Source organism: Rhineura floridana, chromosome 9 (genome assembly GCF_030035675.1).
Source record: "Rhineura floridana isolate rRhiFlo1 chromosome 9, rRhiFlo1.hap2, whole genome shotgun sequence".
Lineage (NCBI taxonomy): Eukaryota > Metazoa > Chordata > Lepidosauria > Squamata > Rhineuridae > Rhineura > Rhineura floridana.
In genome coordinates, this window is record NC_084488.1 from 97,806,406 (window position 1) to 97,834,051 (window position 27,646).

The following is a 27,646-nucleotide window of genomic DNA, read 5'->3' on the forward strand; positions in this document are numbered from 1 at the left end:
AGAGTCCATCCAAAATACATTTATGAGACAAACCCTTGGCCTCCCACCGGGGACCCCTGCCGCCCACTTAAGAGCTGAGCTTGGTCTGCCTTCACTTTCTGCATGTAGTGATCTGGCTTACCTGCGCTATTGGCTTCATGTTGCCAGCCTGGACGACTCTTCCTTGGTTAAACAGTCCTGGTTGGAGCAACTACTACCTGGCGGGTGGGCTCAAGAATGCCAGGAGATTCTCGATAAATAATCTTCCCCATAGTAAATTCCTTGAATTAAGTAAGGTTGCACTACGAAATTGGATCTTTGACCAAGATGCCAATCAAGACCGTGCTATTATAGCGATGGCCCCATTTTCAATCTGGTTTCCACGTATAAAACCTAACCACTCTCTTTCGGATTATCTGGGCGTTCTCTCAAACGCTCCCATTAGGAGAGCGTTTACTGCCCTCAGATTTCAAACAATGCCCTCGGCCTACCTTGAAGGCCAATATCGCGGCATGCCAATTTCCCAACCTCTTTGCATCTTTGGCTGTAAGGTTATTGAGGAAATTTTACACTATCTTCTCCATTGTCCATTATACGAAGACCCCAGGCGTAAATTTCTACTCCCTGTTCTAGTTCCCTTTGCATCTCATCCAACAGATGAACTGGTGTTTGAGCTTCTGGCTGATAATTCCAAAGCAGTAACACTAGCGGTTGCTAACTTTGCTCTAGCGGCGCTAAAATTGAGAGTGAAATTTACCAATGAAATACCCTAGTTGGGTTGTTCCCCTTAGTCTCCCTTAGATCCTCAGGTTTTAATGAATCTTTTAATGGTATATGTTTACTTATGTCTGTTTGTATTTATTTTGTTTGCACATGGCCTATGGCTAAGTCTGCAATAAAATTTTACCATACCATATGTTCCAGGCATTTGGGAATCAGGAGGTGGTAATCCCAGAGACACAGGAACATCACAGTCAGCAATATGTGGATGACACTCACCTCTGCTTCTCTGTTCCATCTGATTGGGAGAGGCAGTTCTAAATTAGTTGCATTAGTTGCCAGTTCATTTCTGGGCCCAATTAAAGGTGCACATGGTAGTGTTTAAAGCCCTAAACAACTTAGGCCCCAAATATCTAAGAGACCGCCTCCTTACCTACAGGCCCTCTCAGGTGTTAAGATCAGCAGAGGGGGCCTTCCTGGTAGTTCTGCCACTTTCAGAAGTTTGGTGGATGTTGGCCTGGGAGAGGACTTTCTCTATGGCAGCCCCTAGTTGTGAAATTCTCTCCTTGCAGAAGTGCATCTGGCATCTTCGCTATACAGTTTTCAGTGAAGGCTAAAGATGCATCTCTTGACCCTGGCCTTCGGCACTTGAGATGTATGTTTTCAGGACCCACCCTATTCCTGTGAATGTATTGTGTTTTAATGGTTTTTAATATTGTATTTTAAAATTCTGTAATCTTCCCTGGGACCTAATGGTGAAAGGTGGGCAATAATAATAATAATGTGCTTCCAAATACGCACAGAAAACTTTTCCCTTCTGACAGAAAATGTTTTTAAAGTGCATGTAATGACAGATTACCTTAGATAGTGAGCAGAGTGCCTTGTCTCAAAGAATACCATATTTTCTCTTTAAATATTTGTTCACATATTACAGAAGGTAGATAAATAACCGTGGAATTGCCAACACCACTTTTCTCCCATTGGAATTTTCATCTTCCCATCTGGCAATCAGCCAGAAGAACTTACTTTTGGCAGACAGGCACCCCTTCTCTTGAGTTCCAGGGAGCCTTTAGTAAGCCATGTCTATAAGGTGAGAAAGTAACTTAGGCTGCAATCCAATTTGTCTACTCAGAAGTAAGCTCCATTGGGTTCAATGGAACTTACTCCCAGGTAAGGGTGTATTGGATTGCAGCCTTAACCACTAGTAACGTTACCCTTTTAAAAATTAACCATTGTAGTTCATTGTATTTGTCTGATTCTTGTAAACAGATCAAGGTAGACAGGCCGCCGGTAAACTGATCGGTTGCCCCTCCGCTTGCCTGTAACTATAAATGTAATGTGGTGGGGTGTTTTTTTTTCATTTTTGCGTGTGTGAAAGATGAGGCAGAAGACTACTTGTCTGTTGCTCCTTCCCTCTCCGCTCCCCCAGTCAGGTTCTGGATGGGGATCTGAATAGCGGTGACTTGAGGGCTTGCATCACACTTGTTGACACCCCCATGACGGAAAGGGGGGCACCGCCCCGTCAGGCCAAGCATCAGTGGTGGGACGCAGGCGGGTTCTGCAGTTGCCGCTTTCGGACTCTAGGAGTCACTTTTCCGTTCTGATCAGTGCCGTCTCAGCCTGACATGCCCCTGTCTGCCTTTCCCACGTGACTGTCTCTCCTGAAAGGGGACGCGGGGAAGGAGAGGGAAAACTTCATCGGAGACTACAGTTCCCACAAGCCGCTGCTCCTCTTCCCTCTGGCCTTGGCTGCCCAATCCCCTCCTCTCAGCGGCCTCACGCACGCGCCGAGCCGCCAAAACGGCCGTCGCTTCCACGTGACGCCACGCCGGCCAATCGGTTTCGAACCTGATTTGTTATCCGCCTTCCCCTTTTACCTCTCCCCTCCCCTCCGCGCTTGTGCGATCACAGCGATCTAAGATGGCGACGGTGGAACCGGTGAGTGTCCTTATTCCCACTTCACTCTTTCCCCCCTCCCCAACTCCTTTTTCGGCTTCCGAAAAGGTCCAGCGAAAGCCCTACGGCCCTGAGGGAAACGATAGCGGAGGGAGAATGTTCTGACGGAGGAGGTTGGAAGAGAAGGAGGAAGAGAAGGGGGGGCGGTGGCGCCGGCGGCCTGGGAATGTATGTGGCGCGCGCGCGTGTACGGCGAGCGAAAGGTACCGGCGCGTGCGATGGAGTTACGGGGGGGGAGGAGAGAGGGGGGCTGGATGGATTCTGAGCGCTTGAACGGCCGCTGATTGTGCCGTCACAGCTTGGGCGGGGGCGTTGAGGGGCGACAAGGGGAGGGGTCGCGTGACGAGGTGGAGGAAGAGAGAGAAGCCAAAGAGAGCCGGTGTGGAGGGGGGGGGAGGAGAGTGAGAGAGTGTCCTACGGGTGGGGGCGAGGATTTAACTTCGTTTTTGTTGTGCCAGCGTGCGTCGCGATAGACCCAGCCGGCTCAAGGGCTCCCGCCGCTTCTTACGGCGTCTTCTGTCCCCAACCCAACTCTCTTTTTCTCCTTCCCTCGTTGTTTCTCGGTCTGTTAGACATAGAGCGGCGAGTAACCTTCCCTTCTCTTTTGTCTGTCGGACCCACGCCTGCCTTCAATTTTCCTTCAACAAGCCTGTTTATCTAATCTTAGACTGGAGGTGAAACCGGCCTGACCTGTGTGGTCGTCGCCTGTTGTTGCTTTTTTTACTCTGGCAAGCGTTTCAGATTGTGTTTGCCCCTGAGACAGAAGTTGCCTTCTTTTCGTTCTCTGGCTTGGCGTGTACATACCGGCCGGCCTCTTTTCCCTTCCTGCTTTTTCATCCGTATTTCGGAAGGGAAGGGTGGCCATGGAGACCTCCTTAGGATTGGCTAGGAAGAACCAGCCTTCACATTATCCTAGCCTACTCTCAAGCCCTTGGAATCTGTTCCTTTCCTAATATCCCCAAACTACCCAGCTTCAACGCTTCCCAAAAATATTAGCTTAAAGTTGAGCTTTGTTAACACAAATCACCCCACGCGTGGGTTGATGCTTTCCCCCCTCTCACCCCCTCCCCAGCTACACAATTATTGTAATCCAGGGGTTGCTTAAATCATTAATTGCAAAACAAGACAGCATCTTGCCTGTCATTGCCACCTGTCCTAATCTGGGTTGAGTAATAGCATACAAAACCAGAATTTGGGGAGGGGTGAGTGGAGAATTATGACAGCTCATTTAGGAGCATTTGTCTAGGGGGAAGCCCAGGCTGTGAGCCAAGTGGCCCTGTAAATTGGTTGTGACACTATATAGGCAGTGGCAAATTAAACTAGTGTAGCAGCACTTTACTGTAGGTACTGAACGATAGTCTTGGCAGACTGTAGCATGTATTCAATATGTCCTTCTGCAACTGACTTTGGGAAGACACCCTATTCTATTTCTGTCACAATTTTCAAGAATAGACATAGTTGTAAAATGTATTATTTTTCTTAGTCCATGAACATTTGAGTAGTACAAGGCTCTTCATAAGCTTAGAAGAAACAGAATAACAATGGAGTGATCCATAATTATTATGTACTTATAATCTTATCCTAACTCTTCTGAAAGCTTGTTTTCTAATATTTCCCAGTCCTAATAAGTTGCTCATTTTTGTCAGTTTCATCACCTTCCGGAGCAAGTGTGTATGTGGGGTGCTTGTAGGGGACTTATGTTAAAGTACTAGATTTTACAATCTATTAATCACCATGATTGAAACCCTTTCTGGGCTATGCAGTATTGTAAGGGTAAGTATTCCATCTGTTTAGTTTTGTATCATTAAATGGTCTCTTTAATGGAGAGGCGGCCAACTAATGTGCATTAATATTTATATATTAATCTATTAACAAAATCAAAATGTTTTGTGCTGTGTGTATTTCTGTTCACTAAGTTCAGAGGAAACATTGTGCAGGGCCAGCCCTATTGTTAGGCACAGTGAGCTGCTGAGGGGTAGGGAGCAGCAGCATTAAGGTGTTGCAGGAATGATCTGAGGGGTGGAAGCAGCAGCATCAAGGTATTGGGGAGGATGAAGATCTGATGTTCAGAAAACCTTCCATTGTGTGGAAAAAAATTACAGTTGACAATATGATGATTTCTTCTTGAAGACCATTATGACTGTTCTACCTCCCCCGTTGGAGGTAATATGCCTCTGAATGTCAATTGCTGGGAATCACAAGTGAGAAAAGAGTGATCGTGCTCAGGTCCTGCTTTCAGGCTTTCCATAGACATCTGCTTGGCCACTGTTAGAACAGGATGCTGGACTAGATGGGCCATTGGCCTGATCCGGCAGGGCTCTTATGTTCTTATGCAAGAAATGTAAAGTTTAAGGGGGGGGGTTAGCTAATCATTTTTAAAAGTATCTAATAATTTACTCTAGAAGGTTTGTTGCCATACAACAGGGTTAATTATAAAGTGTGGACTTAAGTTTCTTGCTGTCCAACGAGTATGCGTCAACACTAATTTCATTGCTGGTTGCTCTAGTTGCATATGAATAACTTGCATTCCTAGCTTGAAGGGATGATAATTTCATGATGTGGATTGTTCAAAGACATTCTTTACTTAAGGTGTAGTACGATGGGCAGACTGGAGCTTGTAATTACAACTAAGGATGCAGGTGATAAATAAGTTTAGTGTTTCATCAGTACTTGTGCTGGTAATGTCACATTGTTCTTTACTATTTACTAAGTCTAATTGGCATAGTTCTGTAAACCATATGTTAAACAGCAGACAAATAGTTAGATTTTCTTGCAGCATTATTTGACACAAGTAATTTTAAAAGTTTATAATCACAGCTGGCTTTATTTCTTAAACTACCCTCAGTTTTGGGAAGTAGCTTCATATCTGGTTCAGAATTTTCGGTCTTTGTTGGGGGCAGTGAAACAGTAATGCTTCTCCCCTTCCAATACACTAGGGATAGAATTTTAGCAAATAGTAATAAAACAGCTTCTTGGGACTGTCCAGAGTTCTTGATTCACTGGATTGGATTCAGACTTAAGTTAGTCTGAAGGCAGGAAGACCTAAGTTATTTATGACTAACCTTGCACTTTGATTTCAGTGGGACCAAAAGGCAAATAACTAAGTCTTAATCCAACCCCTTGTATCTAATGTCTGTGTGGTCTCTCTAATTTGCTGAGGTCTATAGCAGGTAGCTGTGTATACCCCCATGTTCAGTAAGCAACAGCTTTCAGCATCTTATTGCTGAGTCAGTTTTTGCAAATTAGAATAGAAAGTGGCATAGGAGTACCTAAGGATTACTTAATCTTAACAAAATTTTAGTATTGCAAAGCGTGTTGAAATCTAGCAGGACAGTAGTGGCCATTGAAATTGCTAATTTAATTTACTACACTATGACCAGGTTAGGGTTATCTGTTATTGAAAAGGTTAATGGGTATGATTGTTCAGAATCTTGCCCTTTGGATCGAAATCATTTACTTGAGAGTATGTATAAGACCTAATCATATTTTGCATTTTTAAAATGCCTATTTTTCAATTTGCTTTTTTTTGGTCAATTTTAATGTTTCTTTTATTTTTTGCAAACCACTTAAAGGTTCTATTTACAATCAAATGGCATATAAATTTTGATAAATACAATATTGTATTGAGGAGAGACATTTTCTGCATTTATACACATTTAGCAATCCATAGAGATTGAGGAGTAGCCAAGGGGTAGCTTTTATTTTATTTTATTTTTTGGTACCTACAATTGCATAAGAAAAATGCCTTGCCCTCCACATGAAACTTTTCTAATCTTTAATGTTCCAGTGTCCGCATTTGCAAAATCTTAGTCAAATCTGTTATTTTTAGGACTTGCAAATATATTTAGATATGCTTATCTTGCAAAAGCAAAACTTTCATAGCAAAGTATATCATAATTGTAAGTATACAAGTTAACGTTGTACTTTATTTATATAGGAAACCACTTCTAACCCTCAAACTTCAGAAGAAGAGAAAACTGAGACACCAGCAAGTCAGGAGGTAGTCAGTCCGGAACCATACATTAAGCATCCATTACAAAACAGGTGAGGCACGTTTCCTCTGAACAATATAATAGCATATTATAAGACTTATAGCTGTGAATTAGTGAAAGTTTTAAAATGAAATGTATTAAAAATATTCTTTGCAAATACTAGTAAAACATGCTTACTGCACTGTTTTTTTTACTAAAGGATGACAATAAAAATCTGCCCAGTGGCCAGACTAGGTAACTTTTATGAATACAAAGTGGCTATACTTCCCTTCATGAAATTTGAAAAACGAGTGCCTTATACCTTTACAGGCCACATAGACAAGATTCTAAAGCTCTCTCTGTGTTGCAGGTAGGATCTGACTTGTACTGCACACCTGGCCAGTTTCCTGATACCCATTTTTATATTGTAGGCTTGTTATATTGTCGTTGTTAGAGCAGGGGGTAGGATAGGGAGCTCCAAAGTGGATCCAACCCCAGCAACACAGCTTGCATTTGGTGTCAAATTTAAACAGTATGTGATGCAAGCTGTGCTTGCAGAGGAACAATCAGAAGCATGGTGGTGCAGTCAGAAGTTTGCCAACACTGTAAGGCTCCTGGTTGTCCCTTTGCATCTGCAACATTACCCTTACCTGTCCTACACCTGACATCATGCGACTTAAGTGGCAAGTGGGCATGGCTCAGGAGAAGTGGCCTTGTGGGCCAAATTAGGAGTCCTGTGGTCAGGAGGTTCTTTTGATGTAGAGCTTTGAAGAGCAGTACTGTCTCCTGATGTATAGTTCTTGTTTTAAACAGGAATAATTTTTTCCACTTCAGCTGAATTGCAACACCTCATTATTGCAGTTAGCACTTCTCCCTTCCTAGAAAAATTTTCCCTAGCATGTTTCATTTGAACCTAGTTGGAATCTCTGCTTTCCTTAAGTAATCTTTGCAGCCTTAAAATGTGGCCTGAATGCTGAGAACTGCCCTTATTTATTTGTTTTATTTAACCAAGATTTATATACTGATTAATTATCAAAAAAACCTCTAAACGGGTTACATAAAATACAGAATAATTAAAAATACAGATGAAATCAAATGTTAACTTTTATAACAACTCGTTTTTATCAAAATATAACCAGATTAGCCATTTTAAAGCAAACACATGTTAAAATTAACTGTCTGGGTTGGCTTGCCACAACAACAAAAATTATATTCTCTTTTGCAACTTTTTTGAAAGTTCTATTTAGTTTCCATATTGAGCTGTGTGAATGATTAAGGGAACAGTCTTAATTATTCATTTCAGTTTGACCTATTCAGTATCTTGTGTGAGGAAATAGTTTTCCTAAGTGCCTGTCTGATCAGACCGTTGGTTGGCAACAGCAGCTAATCAGAAACTTCAGGGAAGTCCAGAAGCAAAGCATGGAGGCCACATTCAACCCCGCCCCATTGTTTACCCCTTGGCATGATAGATTTACAAATAATCCAAATAGTGTGGCACTGACAGTTGGGTAACACAGTCTTAAGAATATAATGTATTCATTGCTTAAAACTTGTATCAGTGTGTAATGAAATCTGTTCTAGAATTTCAGCTGCTTTCTCTTACACAGATTTATAAATATCCCATTTCAAAGCAAATGCACAGACTCTGTACCAGCATTTTATTTTGTTTCCAGAAATAAACTGTTAGGAATGGAAGGTTCTGGAAGCCTTCTTTAGTTCATAGTTGAGCCTTCAATACCATTTTCTTCCTTCCTCTCGCCAAAAGAGCTGCATTGTTGAAGTTTATTGATACTTTGAAGGTAGATTACAGTTGGTAAAAGATACCATGATGCTGGTGTATGTAGTTTTAAGTTCCCATTGCCAAACTAGGTTACCTCCACCAAATTCCTTTAATCACATATTTTTGTCACATGACCCTGTTACAGATCACTGTAAAAATTGTTCCTGGTTATTCTAATTTGGATACCTCAGATGTTAGCTGTATTACATTTTCAAGAATGCCTTAAAGGAACACACCCCAAATAATACTAGTCAAAAAAGTACAAATAATACTAGTCAAATTCCAGGAAAACCACAATTCTGGGGTGGTTGACTTGATAAAATGTATAACTTCACAAAACAATAGAACAATATTAGGATGTGCTTCCTGAAGTGCTGCTTAGAGCAGTAGCCCTATTCAAATGAGCACACACATAGCAGCTGGGACTGTGTGTACTAATCCCTTTTTTAAAAGCTAAAATCCTATTGATTAGTTTTTTAGTGGGAAGAAACAGTCATCGACCGAATCCAGGCCTTGCCCCAAACAGCTGATCACTAATGGTTTATCTCTTTAGACTCTGTATGTGCAGCCCTGGCTTCTGGATCAGAGAGGTTTATTTACACATGCAGCCCCTAGTTGTACTTGCACAGAGGCCTGCTTCTCTGCGTGTAATGCCACTAACTAGATTGGGGGCATATAAATCGTTCAAAAGGCATGCGTCAGATTATATGCTTCAAATAGATTTCCCCAGGATCTGTTTTCAGAAGGAGAAATTTCAGAAACAACTGTATTTATATTCCTTGTTTTTTGTTCTGCCTTAGGTAAGCATTCATTATATCTAAATAAAAATATGGGCCTCCCATCAATTTTTTTCCTCTGTCAGTGGTGCCATCTAAAGCCTCAGTAGTATGCCCAGATGTTCAGTGGGATCTGAAAGCTAAACCTGTGGGCTTTTTGCTATCTATGATTTATATTTTTCTTTTTAAAATTTCTTCAATATGATTTTAAGTCCTTACCTTTTTAAATAGAATTCAGACCATGGTGTTCCTGATCTCTATGTACGGATGTGAAAGTTGGACAGTGAAAAAAGCGGATAAGAGAAAAATCAACTCATTTGAAATGTGGTGTTGGAGGAGAGCTTTGCGCATACCATGGACTGCGAAAAAGACAAATAATTGGGTGTTACAACAAATTAAACCAGAACTGTCACTAGAAGCTAAAATGATGAAACTGAGGTTATCCTACTTTGGACACATCATGAGAAGACCTGATTCACTAGAAAAGACAATAATGCTGGGGGAAACAGAAGGGAGTAGAAAAAGAGGAAGGCCAACCAAGAAATGAATTGATTCCATAAAGGAAGCCACAGACCTGAACTTACAACATCTGAACAGGGTGGTTCATGACAGATGCTCTTGAAGGTCACTGATTCATAGGGTTGCCATAAGTCGTAATCGACTTGAAGGCACATAACAACAACAACAACCTTTTTAAAAACATAGTAGGAGGTTGGATAATAATACAAGATAGCCTAACAAGAAATCATTATTTTTTCAGGTGGGCGCTCTGGTTCTTTAAAAATGACAAAACTAAAACCTGGCAAGCAAATCTTCGTCTGATCTCAAAGTTTGATACTGTTGAAGATTTTTGGGCGTAAGTGAAGCTTTTAGATGCCAGTCTCATTCATTCCTAATGTATATCTTTATGGTATATTACTGTGCAGCTTATTTATTCCACCTGTACACTAATTTGAAGCATCTGTGGGAAGGTTTACAATGCTTTTTTCAAAACGATCAATTGAATTTGAAATTTTTCCCTTTCCATTCATTACACAGGATGACACAAGGAAAAAGAGGGAAGTGAATAAGTTGAATGAAAGGGATACTCAAAGAAAAAGTAAAAGCAATTTGACAGATGCTTTAACTTTTAAAATTGACACATTTAGTACATTGTCAGAAAAACTGATAGAATTAAAATTGTAAAAACTGCAGAGATTTTTAGTAGAAATTAGCTAATTGTGAAACAAGTTTTCAGCAGCCTAAGAGAGCTATAAATAGTCAGCGTCAGTTCCTGTGCTATCAAGTATTTGGGACTCCTTATGAGCTATGCTGTTAAATCGGGGTGGCTAACCTGTGGCCATCCAGATGTTGCTGGACTGTAACTCCCATCATCCCTGACCATTAGCCATGCTGACTGGGACTAATAAGAACTGAGTCCAATGGAAGCCACCAGCGAGCAACCTCTGTCTTAAATGTTTGAGGTGATGGAAATGTACAAGTGATTGTTTTACATTGTGAACACTGTTAGAGCTTTGCACACATGACTTGATTGTTTTTTGTTTGTTTGTTTGTTTCCCTTTACTACGAAATGGCTGATTGAAAATTAGTTTGTTCAAACTGAAGCATCTCAAATTTAAGATGCTAACCTGATTTACCATGTTGTGCATTTTAGACTTAACTGGTGTAATCTGCAATGCTTGGTGATAATTCATTTTCTTGATTGTGGTTTGTTTTTCCCAAATAGGTTATATAACCATATCCAGCTCTCTAGTAATTTAATGCCCGGTTGTGACTACTCTCTGTTTAAGGTATGCAGAGTAAACTTAAGTCAAGATTAGCTTGTTAATTAATAAAAATAATCTAACTCTGTTTGGGTCTCCTGTCTGAAAATGTCTTAAGATTGTATGTAAGCCATACACTCTCACCTCCACATTGCCGTGTTGCATGAAATGTAGCTAGCTTCTGTTCACGCACATGATTTTTGTAGTAGATTCAGACAAGCACTAGTGATCTTTGCTGTTTGATGGAGATGTGAATTGCTAGTCTTAAATGTCTGATCTGCCTCTTTTCATGCTACTGTTTATAAATGAAATCCTTTATCTAGTCAGTCCCAAACTACTCTAGCAGTAGGAAAATCTTTCCATACATCGTGTTGAATCCAACAAAGTTGTTCCATTAGCTCCAAGACTTTAGCCTGCAGAATAGGACTTCCTGTTCCTGCACCTCCCCAAATGTCCTCCAGAGGGTTGAAGAAAACCTCAGAACAGATTAGGGGAGGGGGAGTGCAGAGGGAGAGGAAGTTCTGCTTTGTTGGTTACAACCATTGTCTTGCATATTGGTATTAAGATAATTGTTCCATTTCACAAATGAGTAAATCTTAATGCTATGAGAATAGTTGGACTCAATTACTATTTTAAAATGGGGCGGTATTGGGCTGCACATCATGTGGATTCATTGTTTTCTGTTTGAACTGTACGTTTTAGGATGGTATTGAGCCCATGTGGGAAGATGAGAAGAATAAACGAGGAGGACGATGGCTAATTACACTAAACAAGCAGCAGCGACGAAGTGACCTTGATCGCTTCTGGCTAGAGACAGTAAGATTTTTGTGGTGTCTTGCCCTGGTTGAATTCGAGAGAGGAACTGTTTTCTTCCAAGATTCCTAAAGGGAGAAGGCATGTAGAAAGGTCCATCCATTGACAATTTTATTTTGATGTTGGATGAGTGGTGGTAATCCAATTCTGTGCATACAATGCATTGTTCACCATTAGACCATTATCAATGTGCGATGGTTTTCCTAGGCATCAAGGCCAGGCCCATTAACATGGTCCACCCCGAGTATTGGTGAAGCTTATTGGATTCTGGAATGCCCTAGCGGGTACTATGGGAAGATAAATATAATTCTGATTTGGTGGAGGGAAATAGATGTTTCTCCTTTGGCATCTTATACCCTTCAGAAACAGTACTGAAAACTGTGAAACGGGTAAGACAACTACAGGACAAATGGAATGCTAAATCTTACTGAACGTGCCATAATACCTATTCTGGAAGAAGTGTCCTTGTGGTAGGTGTAGTGATAATCTCCCAGTCTGATCAGGTTAGGAGCCTGTGGATCCTCCTGAATCATGCTTTGCACCTGTACAGGTGCCAATGGCAGTCACCAATCATTTTTACAGAAATTACCTTTCTTGCTGGAGAAAAAGGATCTTGACATGTTAATAATGCTTCTGAGACTTGCTAGTATAATGCAGTTTACTTGGGGCTGCTCTTGAAGATGACTTGGAAGCTTCATCTAGTACAGAATGCCACTGCCTGCCTACAGCCAGATATGGGGAGGCAAGAATATCTCCTTTGACAGTATTGCCAACTACTAGTGGGCTTCCAGGTTAAATTCAAGGGATAGTTACTTTTAAGGCCCTGGGACAGTCATGCCTCAGGCTGCCTCTTCAAATATAGACCCAGCTATTATTTCTGTTCTGTGTGGCAGGTCTGTCTTCCGTGTGCACACATCAGGGTTGAGGCCTTCTGGGACAAGGTGCATAGTCTTTCCCACAGTTGCTTAAAGCTGTATGATTCTTGGTGGCTCTTCAGACAGGATGCAAAGCTTGCTTCTTCTGAGTGGCTGCTGGGTTTCCATTTTTGGCTTTCTAATAGAATTCTTGTTGGGTTTGTTTTTAATTGCTGTTGGGTGCTGCCTTGAGTATTGTAGAAATGGATACAATTGTCTTGCAGGAGCAGGGCTTTTTCTGTGGTGGCTCAGGGATTGTGTAACATTCTCCTCCAAGAAGCCCATATTTATTTATTCACACACACACACAGGGGGAGAGAGAGGGCGGCAATATGTGGTATTACCTGGTCTCCTGTCAAAGGCTGGTGAAAATGCTTTTACTTTGTTGGGTATGTCAGAATGGGTGGAGAGTCTTACTGTCTTACAGTGCTGTGAAAAAGTATTTGCCCCCGTCTGATTTTCTGCGTTGTTGCTTTTTTTTTTTTGGCACTGAATGTTGTCAGATATTGAACCAAAACCTAATATTAGAGAAAAGGGAACCTGAGTGAACAAACAATACAAAAGTTTGATACTTATTTCATTTATTTATTAAAGAAAGTTAGGCAACACCCAGTGCCCCTGCGTGAAAAATTGCCCCCCATTAACTCAACCCAATGAAAGGGATTATGAGGGGCAGAAGATAGAATACCTTGGTAAACAATCAGGCCTGCTTTGGGCCAGCCCTGCCCAATAAAAATCTGACTAACTGTGGCCTTTGCCATCAGATTGAAGTTGCCAGCATACAGGTTCCAAAGCCACATGAGACTCAAAAGAAATTCCTGAACACCTCCAGAAAACAGTTGTTGGTGCATATCAGTCTGGAAAGGGTTACAAAGCCATTTCTAAGGCTCTGGGGCTCCATCAAACCACAGTCAGAGCCATATTGACCAAATGGAGAAGGTTTGGTACAGTAGTGAATCTTCCCAGGAGTGGCCATCCTGCCAAAATCCCTTCAAGAGCAAGGCGTACAATCATCCAGGAAGTCACGAAGGACCCCAGAACAAAAACCAGGGATCTGCAGGCCTCTCTCGCCTCAGCCAAGGGCAGTGTTCATGACTCCACCATCAGAAAGACACCATGCAAGTATGGGTTCATGGCACAGTAGCAAGGCGGAAACCACTGCTCACTAAGAACATGAATGCTCATCTAGATTTTCCCAAAAAGCACCTGGATGATCCTCAAGAGTTCTGGAACAATGTTCTGTAGACAGATGAGTCAAAGATGGAATGTTTTGGGTGACATGGGCTCCGTTATGTCTGGCGAAAACCAAACACTGCATTCCACATGAAGAACCTCATACCAACAGTCAAGCATGGTGGTGGCAGAGTCATGGTTTGGGAATGCTTTGCTGCATCAGGACCTGGACGACTTGCCATCATTGAAGGAACCATGAATTCTGCTTCGTCTCAGAGAATTCTACAGACAAATGTCAGGCTATCTGTCCATCAGCTGAAGCGCAGCTGGGTCATGCAACAAGACAATGATCTGAAACACACAAGCAAGTCTGCATCAGAATGGTTGAGGAACAAGAAATTTAAAGTTTTGGAATGGCCTATTCAAAGCCCAGACCTAAACCCCATTGAGCTGTTGTGGCAGGACCTGAAAGGAGCAGTTCATACTCGAAAACCCACAAATGTCACTGAGTTAAAGCAGTTCTGCATGGAGGAGTGGGCCAAAAGTCCACCACAGCACTGTGAGAGACTGATCAGGAACTACAGGAAGTGTTCAGTTGCACTCATTGCTGCTAAAGATGGCGTAACCATGTTTTGAGTCTAAGGGGGCAATTACTTTTTCACACGGGAGCATTGGGTGTTGCTTAATTTTCTTTAATTAATAAATGAAATAAGGATCAAAATTTTGTGTTGTTTGTTCACTTAGTTTCTCTTTTCTGTAATGTGAGGTTTTGGTTCAAGATCAGTGCCAAAAATATGCAACAACACAGAAAATTAGACGGGTCTTTTTTGCGGCACTATAGTATTTTTTTCTGCATGTTTAGTTTATTTTCGATTTAGACTGCTTACTTCTCTATTACTATCTTTATAGCTGCTGTGCCTTATTGGAGAGTCCTTTGATGACTACAGTGATGATGTATGTGGAGCAGTTGTTAATGTTAGAACCAAGGGTGATAAAATAGCAATATGGACTACTGAATGTGAAAACAGGGATGCTGTTACACATATAGGGTAAGTTGCATTGAATAATCTACAGAATACTGTCACCCCTAATGTATCCTACATACTGAACTGGTTCAGACACCACTATAAACCAAACATGAGGAACTTCTGTTCTGTGGGCCAAATTAGGAGCTCTCTGAGGGTGGTTCCACAGAGCTGGCCAATCAGTCACTCACCTGACATAGTATGACAGAGGTGTGGGATGCCCACCTTTCTGAAGCAGCCTGTGTAGAGGTGGGTACTTTTTGATCCAGCCCACTGGACAGAAGACATTCCCCACCTCTGCTGTAAGCCGTGACTTACTGTGATGGGAACAATATGCAGCAAGTCTTGGGCTCATACATTTTTTATCTCCTCCAGCATAGCTGCAAGGAACAGATAGGAAGCTTTTACTTCAGTTTTTTTTAATTGCAGCTTGTTTTGTTCAAATCCAGCAAACTGGCTAATCTTAACTATGGCTGGTTAGAAGCAATCCAGTTTCAAATCATGTGTTATGAAGCTGGCTTGTTTGAACAAACCATAATTAATCACTTTTAAGGGTAGGGACTCATGCAGATAATCACATAAGCAAGCTTCCATTCTCCTCAGAGGCTATACTGGAGACGGAGGGGAGAGCATAGAAGCCCAATGCTCACTGCAGACTATTCCCATCATAATACATCATGGTTTATCATGATGTCCAAAATGTTCCACTATATTCAGCCTAATCCTATACACTCTCATAATCTTTACTTGGATGTCATACTATGTTCAGTGGAATGTAGACTCGGGTAAATGTACATAGAATTGCAGCCTATTGCAGTGCTTCCTGTTAAGATATTTGGTCAACACGACTAATCTTGAGATGTGTGTCTCTACTGAAGACAAGTGAAATTGTTTTGTAAACATGCCCTTTGAGCACACATTCTTGTGTGAGCTTTTGTGGTAACATCTCTTCCTTTAGGTTTGTTGTACAGTAGTACAGATTTTCATTGACATCAAAGGACATTGAAGTATAGTGAAACAACTTCATCTTTTTAGCTGAAACTATTAATCATAGCAATGGCTTATTTATGGACAGTTTCGCAGTGGATATTTCTGTTAATTTCAAAAGATTAGAGATTATATTTAGAGTTGCTTAAGAATGAAATATACTGTACATCTTTACATTCTATGTATTATGGGGTGAGGAGGTTTAAGGAATTTATCCTAATTCTGTGAAAGGATGAAGCCACATGAGCATAGATTTGGAAATATTTAGTCTTCAGAACGAGAGTGTTTTCTTGATTATATATCTGTAGCTGATGTGTGGCATTAAACTTTTAAAAGGAAATCTGTATGGTTGTAGAAATTATTTAAATATGTCTTGCATGCAGCACATCATCCACTATTGGGACATATACTTATTTATCACTTCTGTCATGGAATGTGTTAAATGAACCAGTTAAGTTAAAATTGGCTAGGATTCTCTGAAAATTGATTTTTTTTTATTATTTTTTTTACAGATCAAATAAAATTTTGTGCAGATGTTATGAGATAGTTCAGGAATCAGATATTATTTAGGCTGCAGTCCTAACAACACTGGCCTGGGAGTAAGTCCCACTGAATAAAATAAGATTTCTATGTAGACATGTAAAGAATTACAGTTAGTGTTGGAACAGGATACTATTTTAAAAGTCCTGAAACCTTCTTTCACAATTCCCACTGAGAGAGCAGTACTCTTCATTTCAGTTGGCCTTGCATATATGAGGTTTCTTGTGCAACTGACTTTTTTCAGTGACCTGTTAATACATAAAAAAACTGAAAATAGTATTACAATATTCTTGACTTACAGCTATAGACTTATAGCTCTAGCAAATAAATTAACTTTGTCTAGACAGCAGTCTATTATTATCATCTGTTGCCTAGGGAAACTTAATTTATTTAATGAAGTTAATAATATTTTTATAACAAATTTACCAAAGAAAAATTAAGGGAAAGAATAAACTGATCAGCTCTCATTAAGGATATAATAACCATCCATCTTAATAATTTAAAGATGCAAGTTAATATAAGCCATCCATGTATCTAGACAGGTATCCACATGACATTGAAGTTTATAACGTCATGCATTGAGCAGGGGGTTGGACTTGATGGCGTTGTAGGCCCCTTCCAACTCCACTATTCTATGATTCTATAAGAAAAATGTTCAAAAGTAGAGGGTGATGAGGTCTTCAGACCACTGCATAATAGATGGTGGGTGTTTAACCTTCCTAGGCAGAATCTTTAACTCAGACCCATTCTTTCATCCCAACCTACAGAATGACACCAGTTTCCAGTTTTTCACCCCATGACCATCCCTAGGGTAACCAGATGCAAAGGAGGATATCAGGGCTGGCTCACCTTTATTACTTGTGCAGAAGGTAGAGCTTGGCAGATGGACATTCATCCATGTGTGATAAATTGTACCTGCCAAAATTCCCTCCTGTATATAACTATTAAAGGTGAAGGGGTTTTCTCCTCCTTTTGCATCTGAACTCTGCTTTTTCCTTAAAATGCCCTAAATAAAATGATGCTGAAGTCACTGCTGTTACCCTCCTTAGGGGAGGATGTGAACTGCCAGTTAGAGACAAGTGGTTAAAGGGGCATTCAGCATGTTATAGTCCAGTGTTTCCCAACTAGTGGGCCACCAGATGTTGTTGGACTACAATCCCCATCTTTCCTGACCATTGGCAATGCTGGCTGAGGCTGAGGGGAGTTGTGGTCCAACAACATCTGGTGGCCCACTAGTTGGGAAAGTCTGTTATAGTCTGTATTTAATAGCAGAGATAAGACAGAGCTTGCTAAAAAGTTAAAAGATAGTGAGTCCTGGTAATTCATTATGTAGATATGAAGAGCAGTTAGATTTGACAATTGATAGCAGAAATTATTGTGCAAATAACAGTGAAGTTTAAGCTGAAGTGAGGAAGACATGAAAATAATATGTTCTTCTGCAGAGCCGGCACCAGGCATGACAAGGCCCTTGGGCACTAGCCTGCCCCAGGCCAGTGGCACCATAGCCCACCCTGCCATACAAGTGATGCAGAGCTAATACGTCTACCTGCACATCCCACCTATCTCTCTCATCCCTGTGAATGATGTGTGGGCTGCACACGCATGCCTGCCATCAACCAAGATGGTAGCGGGGACGTCAGCCCCTTAGGGAAACCTCTGCCTCCATCTTGATTGATGGAAGGCTTGTGCATGCTGTGCACGCATGCCTGCCATCAACCAAGATGGTGATGAGGGCATCAGCCCCTTAGGGAAGCCCCTGCTGCCATCTTGGTTGATAGTAGGCATGTGCACTGTGTGTGCATGTCATTCACAGGGCTGGGAAGGTAGGTGGGGGATGCGTGCAGGCTGAAGCCTGCGCTGACTGTATTGGGGAGGTTCCTGGGAGCTCCCTCTCTGTGATCTGCAGCAGGGTCAGGAGCTGACACTGCTGCAGATCGCAGAACAGGAATGTTACCCTCCCACCCTAAGGAGAGGTCCTTTGGGGAGGCCCTGGGCCACAGGGGCCCTCAGCCTGGGCCTGACCTACCTGTTGTTTGGTGCTGGCCCTGTTCTGACAGCTGAGACGCTGCTGAGATTTGTAGAAGAATCTTGCACCGGGGCTTGTATATGTGAAACTAGCATCATGCTGTTCTCATCTGTTGAATATAATTTAAACGAATGTTTTATGCTTTTATTTCTCAGGAGAGTGTACAAAGAAAGGTTAGGACTTCCTCCAAAGATAGTGATTGGTTATCAGTCCCATGCTGACACAGCTACTAAGAGCGGCTCCACCACTAAAAATAGGTTTGTTGTTTAAGAAGACACCTTCAGAGTATTTCATAGGAGACTGCGTCAAGCAATCGAGATTTGGGAGCTGAACCAAAGCCTCTATAAAAAAGCAGAGTGGACTGCATTTAAATCTGATTTCCATCTAAATGTTGCTAAATTTGTGAAAGTCTCATTTGCTTTTGTCTTGTACTTCTGTGTTTGTTTTTCTCCCCAATTTTTGGCTGAAGTAACCTTTATCCAATCAAAGAATTTCAGTACATTTGCCCCCTGAAACCATAAAGGTCTCCCTAGCCCACTCTGTGATGCTTCTTAGGAAAGTAACTATCATATTAAAAATATCCCCAAAACAGTGCCATTTCTACAGGGGAAGAAACTACTACTTTTTCACCTTTGCATTGTATGCAACAACATGTTTTGCTGGTTTGGAAGAAGAGGATGATGCATACATTTTTCTAGCAAATATTTCTTTATATACAGCATCGTCTTGCTGTAATGGATGCTGATGGCTGCTAGATTTAATTTATTGTTTCCCTCTCTGATAACATTAGTGATATTCTAGTTTCAGTTCTTGCTCATGTACCATTGGTGAAGGATCTATCTGGGAATATGACAAAAGGTTTAATAAACATTAATTTTGTGCATTCTTTGGTAATTATTTTGTAACGTCAAAGCTTTGCTACAAGTTTCATGCATTTCAAGTCAAATCAGTGATATGTTTGTGTGATTTCCTGAACATAATTGTGGATTTTTTAAAACTGTAACACCATAATTACATTCCTTACTAGAAATAGTATTCCTGTTTTTTGTATCTTACGCTGTATTTTAACACTTTGTATTCCTTAGGTTATATTTTGCTTTGGTTTAAGAACAGCTCAAATAGAAATGCAGTCCCATTCATATTAAGGCAGTGTACAAAACTGTAAATAAAATGTGTACAGTGAATTGTCTTTTAGACAAGTAGATTCGTCCTTTTATTTCATAATACTGAAGTGTTTCTACTACTTCTGATAAGGTGGTCTCTATAGTGGCCTCTGTAGTAGTGTATCTTCCAGGAGAGGTTGAGCCCTAAGCTACAGGTTAATTCAAGTTGTGCTATTTTTTAATAATTCGTAGATAGTGTTATCCTCAAATGGAATTGCATTGCAGTGACTATATCTTAAATGAGTATGCTCATTTAACTTTTCAGTGAATTACATTGCTGTTCAGATAAGCATACTCAGAAAGGGAATGCTCAAATAGAACATAATAGTTGAAAGCTGGCTTGCCACTGCAACAACAGGAAACAGAAAAACTGGAACTACTTAACTGGGTGTAAGAAAATTAGCGAGTTATGCATTTACTTTGCAGAACTACAGCAAAATGGCTTTCTAGTTCTGGAAGCGATGGTTAATAGAGTTGCAGATTTATTTCAGTTGTAATTTGAGATACTCTAAAGGTTGTGTTCACTTGTCCAGTTCCAGAATACAGGTCACGGTAACCAGATGGTATGGCCATTCTTACATTGAGTATGAGATCTGAGGAAACCTGGGAGTGTGTTTAGCTGGCCTTGATCTGATAGTTGCCTCTAAAATAGTTCTGCTGTTACATAGACTTCAGCTATATTAAGAATGACATTTGCCAATCCTTACAGTAAATGTCTTGATGGGAAGTCATTGTCCAGGTGTATTGGTTTTGCCTCTTGGTTCTTGCAGGCTATCTAGCATGAACCCAGATATCCTTTTGTATAAAACTGATACTGTGTTTTTGCAGTTAATCCTACCCCTGCCCCATAATAAATGGAATGGCTCTTGTATTAAAGCACATGTGGTCTGTAGTAATATCTAATGCTATTTGAGACGATGTAATTGACTAAAGAGATCCTAGCCAAGGTCTTTTCCTGTTGCCAACTATTAGAGGGTTGTTTCTGGAGGTCTGAAAGATTTTGTACTAGTCACACTTATCCACAGTAATCTGAGGCCTGGGTATAACGAGTTTTAGATTACTTAATGTAGGCAGTCCCTCTACGAGGGCATAATTATGATGCTGGAAATAAGACTATGATTTGTGAGATTTTAAAAATCAAATTATGGTGAGGACGGGATCAGTTGGATTGAGACTATGGTGCTGAGAAAGGGGGTTAAATCCTCTCCCCCTTCTATAATGCCCCTCTGATCAAAAGTGCCCCCCATGAATTTGCTATCTGCCAGTGGTGGTGGCGGCGAGTGAACTTGCAGATATGGTACAAATAAGTTTTCCCTTACAAGACAATTAGCATATTTAGAGGAGGGGAGTTAATTGAGAAGATGTCATGGGGGAGGCAGTTAAAAACACACCCACATCACAAGCACCATGGTTCTAATCAGATTTGCTCCCCACCTCAGGCAAGGCTTTAAAAAACAAAACAAACAATGCTATGTCTAGCTGTGCTCTTGAGTTGGTTGTTGGTCACATTAATGATGGAATCTTGGCTTAAACTTTTGTGTCCAAACTTGAATTTAGTAAATTACTGCAATCTAACATAGGGTGGAAGAGGGAAAGAACGATTGTGCAGTGCAACTGTAGGGTATAAATATGACTTGAAAGAGGGGTGGGGAGGATGCAAACAGGATTTTTCAGGTATCTCCATATGTGAGTTGCACAGACGGGCTGCAAGTGGTATTGCTATATTCCTGCTGTATTGGTACTTGAACAGTAATGTACTAACTTTTCAGCTGGTTTCAGTAAGCTGGGTAAATAACATGGCTATAGTGAGTTAGCTTGTGAAAAATTGCTTTGTTGAAAAAGGTTCCTAGCTTTGTCGTATTTGTTTCACTTTTGTCTGCAGCATCAAGTGAAGAGAGAGGAAGCCAAAGGGAGCATTGGGCAGGGGTCTTGGTGGCTGTAGACCTGTGTCTCTCCATCTCATTCTTCTCCCTGCTTCCCTGCCATGTTTAGCCATCATCTCCTTTCCCAACCCTTGCTGCAAAAATATTCTTAGTTCAAAGTCTGGAATAAAATCAACTTAAAAGTGTAAAGTAGATTCCTGAGCACATTTCAGATTCTGCTGAATGACAATATAAGGCTGTGATCTGTCGCTGCCTTATGCTCTATTTTAATACTGTCATCTATGTAATTAACCAGATTGTAATATCTTTAATATGAGGGGATGTACTTTCAGTTTATATTCAGACTTCCAAGATTAAAGGACTAGTCCTGCTATGGACATAGATGCAGCAACCTTTCCTTAGTGGTCCTGTAACTGTGACTTTGTGTATTTTTACTTCTGCAGCAACTAGCATATTTCTTTCATACTCAGATGGAATATATGAGATGTTAAGAAGTAATTGGCAGAGATTTTAATTTTTTTAGGGATATACCAATCAGCTGGCTAAGTAAAATTGTTGCAATGTGCTCAAATCACTTCCACAAGTTTTGGAGGGAGGTGACTCAGAGGCAACCCTAAAACCTGCTGAGCAAGCAGGATATTAGGCATCTTCCTAGTCTCCTAAAAGCAGAGAGCATGTAGATTTGAGCTCAGCAATGGTGATAAGTCATCACACACCATTTCCATACAAATAGGTTACCATGTACCTGCTGAAAAAAAACCGATTTTGATAGAACTGAGCTAGTCAGTTTTGCTTTCCCAGCAGAGACAGAAACCTTTGGAGACCTCTTGCTACCCAGCCCAAACATGACTCCATTTTTTCCACTCCTCTTAACATATATATTCACTAATAGGCAAAAAAACCTTGCGGTTTAAGAACATACCTATAGCCCACAGCTATTCTATCAAACTTTAAAAAGCAGGGAAATTGGGCAGCTATAGTGAATGCACCAGGGGAGCAGGAGACCTGACCTCTCTGAGATATTGTACTGCTCTACAAATTGGTCAAAATGCAAACACCATTTGGGTTGGTCTTTCACAGTCCAATCCACTTCTTGTGTAGGTTGGAAAAATTTGGTAAAATGTGCCTCTGAGCATATGGTGAGTAGTGGCAACACTTGCCATCTCCAAAGATAGAGAATTATATTTTTGTATGTTTGCTGGTGTTCTTACTTTGCTTCTTTCCTGTGTTATTAATGTTTCTACAGAGAATCTACACTACAAAATTTTATTTCCTTCATTATTCATCCCAGAAATCTGTGTCAAATTTATTTTTATTAATTTCAAAGCCATTTTATTGGTCAGTGTCATATGATGGTGAAGACAGCCTTTTGTGTTTCAAATTGGAGGTTATGTTCTTTCTATTTTGTGTGCATTAACAGTGGGATTTGGACCTGCAGTTTGATGAAAAATCAGACTGATTCCAATATGTTGCTACTTCAGCAATGACTCTAGCTGTTGGAAAAAAGAGGATGCATGTTTTCAGCCTGCTATGTTTAAACCACTTCATTTAAGACAAGGTGGGCACAGTCAATTAAAAACAGAGCACACCTAGCATTTTGCTAGAATATATTTCACCTCCCACTGTTTTATCTTGGGCAAATTGAGAAACACCTGAGGTCCACTGGAGACTATTCTGCAGAAGTCAGTGCCATTATTCCACAATTATGTTTGGAGTTTTTTTAGTATAAATTTTGCAAAGAGTTGCTGTACTTCACAGAAATAGAAACAAAAGAAAATGATTTCCTGTAGGAAACTTCAATAAAATTGCAAAGGAAATCAGACATATTCAAAGTGACCATCTGAACTATATCAACTGTCTTAATAATGTTGCTTCCTCCCTACTAAAACAAGATCAGCACAGCACATGTCTTATTTCTATTATTTGGGCTGATTGCAGGTGTTGCCACCACTCACCATATGCTCAGAGGCACATTTTACCAAATTTTTCCAAGCTACACAAGAAGTGGATTGGACTGTGAAAGACCAACCCAAATAGTGTTTGCATTTTAACCAATTTGTAGGGCAGTACAATATCTCAGAGAGGAGTTCAGGTCTCCTGCTCCCCTGGTGCATTCACTATAGCTGCCCAATTTCCCTGCTTTTTAAAGTTTGATAGAATAGCTGTGGGCTATAGGTATGTTCTTAAACCGCAAGGATTTTTGCCTATTAGTGAATTTCCCTGCTTTTTAATCCGGGAGGTAAGAAATGGAATCCTGTCCAAGTTTGCTGAGAATGGATGGATCATTTGCATGTTTATTGAGTTCAATAGGATTTACTCCCCTGCAATCATGTTTAGGAGAGGTGAAACTGACCACAGAGGATGGGGGGGGAGGAAATGCAGAGAGGAGGACTGGGAGGGGAGCAGGCAGGATGGGGAGGGGAGGAGAAGGACAGGTTTGATCATTTGCATGTTTATTAAATTCAGTGTGATTTACTCCAGTGCAATCATGCTTAGGATAGGTAAAACTGACAGGGGGGGGAGGGAGGGAGGGCTGGGGTGGGCAGGGGAGGAGGGAGGGAGAGGAGAGGGGAAAAGCAGGTCTGATCATTTGCATGCTTATTTTCAATGGGATTTACTCCTATACAGTCTTGGTTAGGATAGGAAACACTGACCATGGGGGAGGAGGGGGAGTGGGAAGGAGCGTATTGGAGGGGGGCAAAGGAAGGTGGAGGGGAGGGCAGGTTTGATCATTTGCATGCTTATAGAGTTCCATGGTATTTACTTCCGTGCAATCATGTTTAAGATAGGTAAAACTGACCATGGGGAGGAGGGGGAAGGGGAAGCGGAGAGAGGGGATTGGAAGGCGATGGGGAGTGAGGGGGGAGGGAAGGGGCAAGAGGAGGGGATAGGAAGAAGGAGAAGGGAGGGTGGGTTTGATCATTTGCATATTTTGAGTTCATTGGGATTTCTGTGCAATCATGTTTGAAAATGAAAATGGACTGCCTTCAAGTCAATCCCCACCTATTGCAACCCTTTGAATAGAGTTTTCATGGTAAACGGTATTCAGAGGTGATTTCACCATTGCCTTCCTCTGAAGCTAAGAGGCAGTGACTGGCAAAAGGTCACCCAGTCAGCTTCATGGCTGTGTGGGGATTCGAACCCTGGTCTCCCAGGTCGTAGTCCAACACTGACCCAGGGAAGGGGCAGGGAGTGGGAGGGGAGGATATTGGGTGGGTGGGCACTGGGCAGAAGGGAAGCCTCTTTCCAAAAGGAAAACATTGTAAACAGAATCATTCTTTTTCAGGCTTGCCCCCAACTTTTTATTCTACAGCAGACACATGTAGCCTCTGACCCAAATTTAAACCAAAGCTGTCCCTGGCCACATCCACACCAGGCCTTTATTTCACTTTGGACAGTCATGGCTTCTCCCAAAGAATCCTGGGAAGTGTAGTTAGTGAAGGATGCTGAGAGTTGCTAGGAGACGCCCTGTTCGCCTCACAGACCTTCAATCAGAGTGGCTGACTGTTAAACCATTCTCTCAGGGGAATAGGAGTCTCTTAGCACCCTTCACAAACTACACTTCCCAGGATTCTTTGAGGGAAGCCATGACTGTCTCACATGAAATCAAAGTCTGGTGTGGGTGTGGCCCCCCTGATTAGGCAAGCCCAGCAGCTGTGAGGCTTTCAGAACTCGACAGTTGGTTCTTACTGAGCATGCTCCACGTTATCATTGGGTCCCAGCCAAAATTTATTAATTAAAAATCAGCCAGGCATTAACTTTTAAACTGCAGCAGATGAAGGTCAGAGTATGGGGCAACGTCAGTATTAGGATTACAGGTACTCTGTGAACATGGCTGATTTTTAATGAATTTCAACAGATTATGAGAACTCTCCGAGAAAAAAGTCCAAAAGGGCTCTGAGGTTTTTCTCTTTTTACACTTTGAACTGTCTATTCTCTCTGACTGTTTTGTGTATCGCCATGAAAATTGACAGGGTTGTTAAGCAAGCGTTTCTGAGTTCAGTACTATATGTTTTGTAAGGTTTTGTTTTGAAATGAGCTTATGGGAAGCATCAGAATGGCATGGGGGGGTATTTTCAATTTAACATTGCGGAATGTGAAAAATCCCCGCTGGCTATAGTATACAGCCACTCTTGTGGCTGTATAATACTTTACTTCCCAGGACAGTTATGGCGGCTTGAGGTTAGCTTGTAGGCACCAGCATTAGGTGGCTCACAGCACGGAGATCTAATTACAAGGAGATAATGACCAAAGGCCTTCATGTTGACGATAGCATTTATACATTAGTTGCTTTTCTCTCAATACATTTAGCATTCTGTCAGAGCAGAGAGCAGCATAGTATGATTATCTTTAAACATGATATTTGAAATCATAAACATACAATTTATCTTTTAAAGATAACATTGAGACATGTTATATACCAAGAGTGGGGAGGCCCAGTCCTGCAAGCTGAATGTACCCCATCCAGGCCTTGCTGTCCTGCCCTCAGTACTTTACTCAGGCTCCACCCCATGCCTCCAGGCAATGTTCCTCACCAACCCTCCTCTCTGCCTTCCTCAAGTGCTTTTCCTGGCTGGAATTTTGAAAATGCCTTTTGCTTACTTGGATGGAGAGCCAAGTGTGCGTATACAGAAGTAAGAGTCTATTCCATCTATTGCTCCAACCACTTTGCCTTTAGCCCCATCTGCAATTGGCGGGTGGCCCTTGGAAGGTTCCCTAGGAGGGAATGTGGCCCAGGGCTCAAAAAGTTGCCTGTTGTCTTACATACCTACTGGTACAAGGATATTGCCTGTTGTTTCTCCTAGACCTTTGGGCTAGAGCAGGCATCACTATAGCAAAAGTTAAGTCCCTGTCAATCTCATGAATATGAAGAACACCCAGCATGGTCTTGCCAGACCATTTAAGGAGATGCGTTCTAGAGAAGGTGTTCCCTGAGGCCCTCAGGGCTGTGACCATTGGACAGAGCTCAGACAGGAGTCTGAAGTATTCGAGTATTATGACAAACAACTGCTTTTTGTACTTAGCAGTCTCTTGGAAGAGATGCCATAGTTAAGGTAGAGAAAGGCCAGTAGACCTCTAATAAAACATGATGGCAATTAAGAAAAAGAGCTGGATCCATAGCATTGCTCAAACAAAGTTCAATGTAATTTGCATCTGCATTTCAGTCAGTAAAAGAATTGCAATATGTGGCTTAGAAAGCTGCAAGAATGTAGGTTTTAAAATGTCCTCCTGAACCTTAAATACATAAAACTAATTTCTTCACATTGTGCTATTTTTAAGTGCCCTCCTGGGATTTGGGGTTAAAATCCTAATTAATAGTAGGCTTGTACAGAAATATATTTTAGTCAATCAGCTGTTTCAAATGTTACGCTGTCTGCTTTTATTTAGTAGACCAGAATTTTTAAAAAGCAAAGAAATCAAAGCAGAAGTACTTTTTTCCTTTTTAATATTCGATACAAGCAAAAAGGTTTATGGAAACTTAATATCCTTCTGAAATGACACAACACTTACCACCCAAGAGGAAAGACATCAAGACCGCAGCAGGGATCGTGTAAGTTGACCTCGGAAACGTTATAAATCCCAGGATTCTTAATTACACAGTTTAGGGTAATTTTGTCCCAGGGGTGTCATCTTCCTCATGTCCAAATGCTCCCAAGGAGTTTCTCAGATGTGTGTGGCAAATATTTAACTCAGGAGGAAAAATATTGGTCTCAGATTAGTGCAGTGTGGGAAACAGTACAAGGATTATCTGTGGTGTGGCAGAGCTGTTCCCTCTCCTCCCCTGCACCAACAGGAAACCAAAGCTCTGGCTGGACCACTGGAAATGGTATTTTCAATGTCATCTTGTTCAGGAGGTCAGGAGAATGCTGTACACGAGGCAAGACAACCAGAAACTCTTGCTTCTTAAGCAGAACAAACCTGACTGAAAAGCATGTGTTTGCTTTCAGAAGTTCCACCAAGGATGGCAACAGATAAACACTGGAAATCTGTCATCAGCTCTCCCAGTCTTTATCTTTTTCTCTTTAAAGCAGGTACAGGGGCAGGGGCTCTAATTTTGAGTGCAGCAGTGGTGTTGGAGGAGCGATAGTTGAATATTGTTCCATCCTATTTTCCAGCTCTTCCCTCCTCTCCTGTTAGCAGCTGTTACCCATGGTTTTTTGGGAAAGGGGGGGTGGA

At 41.3% G+C, this 27,646-nt stretch overlaps 1 protein-coding gene across 3 annotated transcripts; it reads left to right on the forward strand.

The window, feature by feature from the left end:
* Positions 1-2,529: 2,529 nt before the first annotated feature.
* EIF4E (eukaryotic translation initiation factor 4E) lies at positions 2,530-19,622 on the forward strand. 3 transcript variants are annotated; one of them, XM_061582914.1, is made up of 7 exons: positions 2,530-2,637; positions 6,593-6,699; positions 9,943-10,038; positions 10,909-10,972; positions 11,648-11,761; positions 14,755-14,894; positions 18,579-19,622. In XM_061582914.1, the coding sequence occupies exons 1-7, from the start codon at positions 2,620-2,622 to the stop codon at positions 18,691-18,693; spliced, it is 654 nt and encodes a 217-aa protein (XP_061438898.1). In that variant the 5' UTR covers positions 2,530-2,619; the 3' UTR covers positions 18,694-19,622. The 3 variants fall into 3 exon arrangements, with proteins under 3 accessions (XP_061438898.1, XP_061438896.1, XP_061438895.1); XM_061582912.1 differs by lacking the exon at positions 2,530-2,637 and adding an exon at positions 2,811-2,858; XM_061582911.1 differs by lacking the exon at positions 2,530-2,637 and adding an exon at positions 4,179-4,428.
* Positions 19,623-27,646: the final 8,024 nt, after the last annotated feature.

Bases quoted from the DNA above. Each gene is read 5' to 3' on its own strand.
- EIF4E (XM_061582911.1), top strand. From the start codon at position 4,390: ATGATTGAAACCCTTTCTGGGCTATGCAGTATTGTAAGG. The intron at 11,762-14,754 runs GTAAGATTTTTG...CTATCTTTATAG, and splicing joins ATCGCTTCTGGCTAGAGACA to CTGCTGTGCCTTATTGGAGA. The intron at 14,895-18,578 runs GTAAGTTGCATT...TTTATTTCTCAG, and splicing joins GATGCTGTTACACATATAGG to GAGAGTGTACAAAGAAAGGT.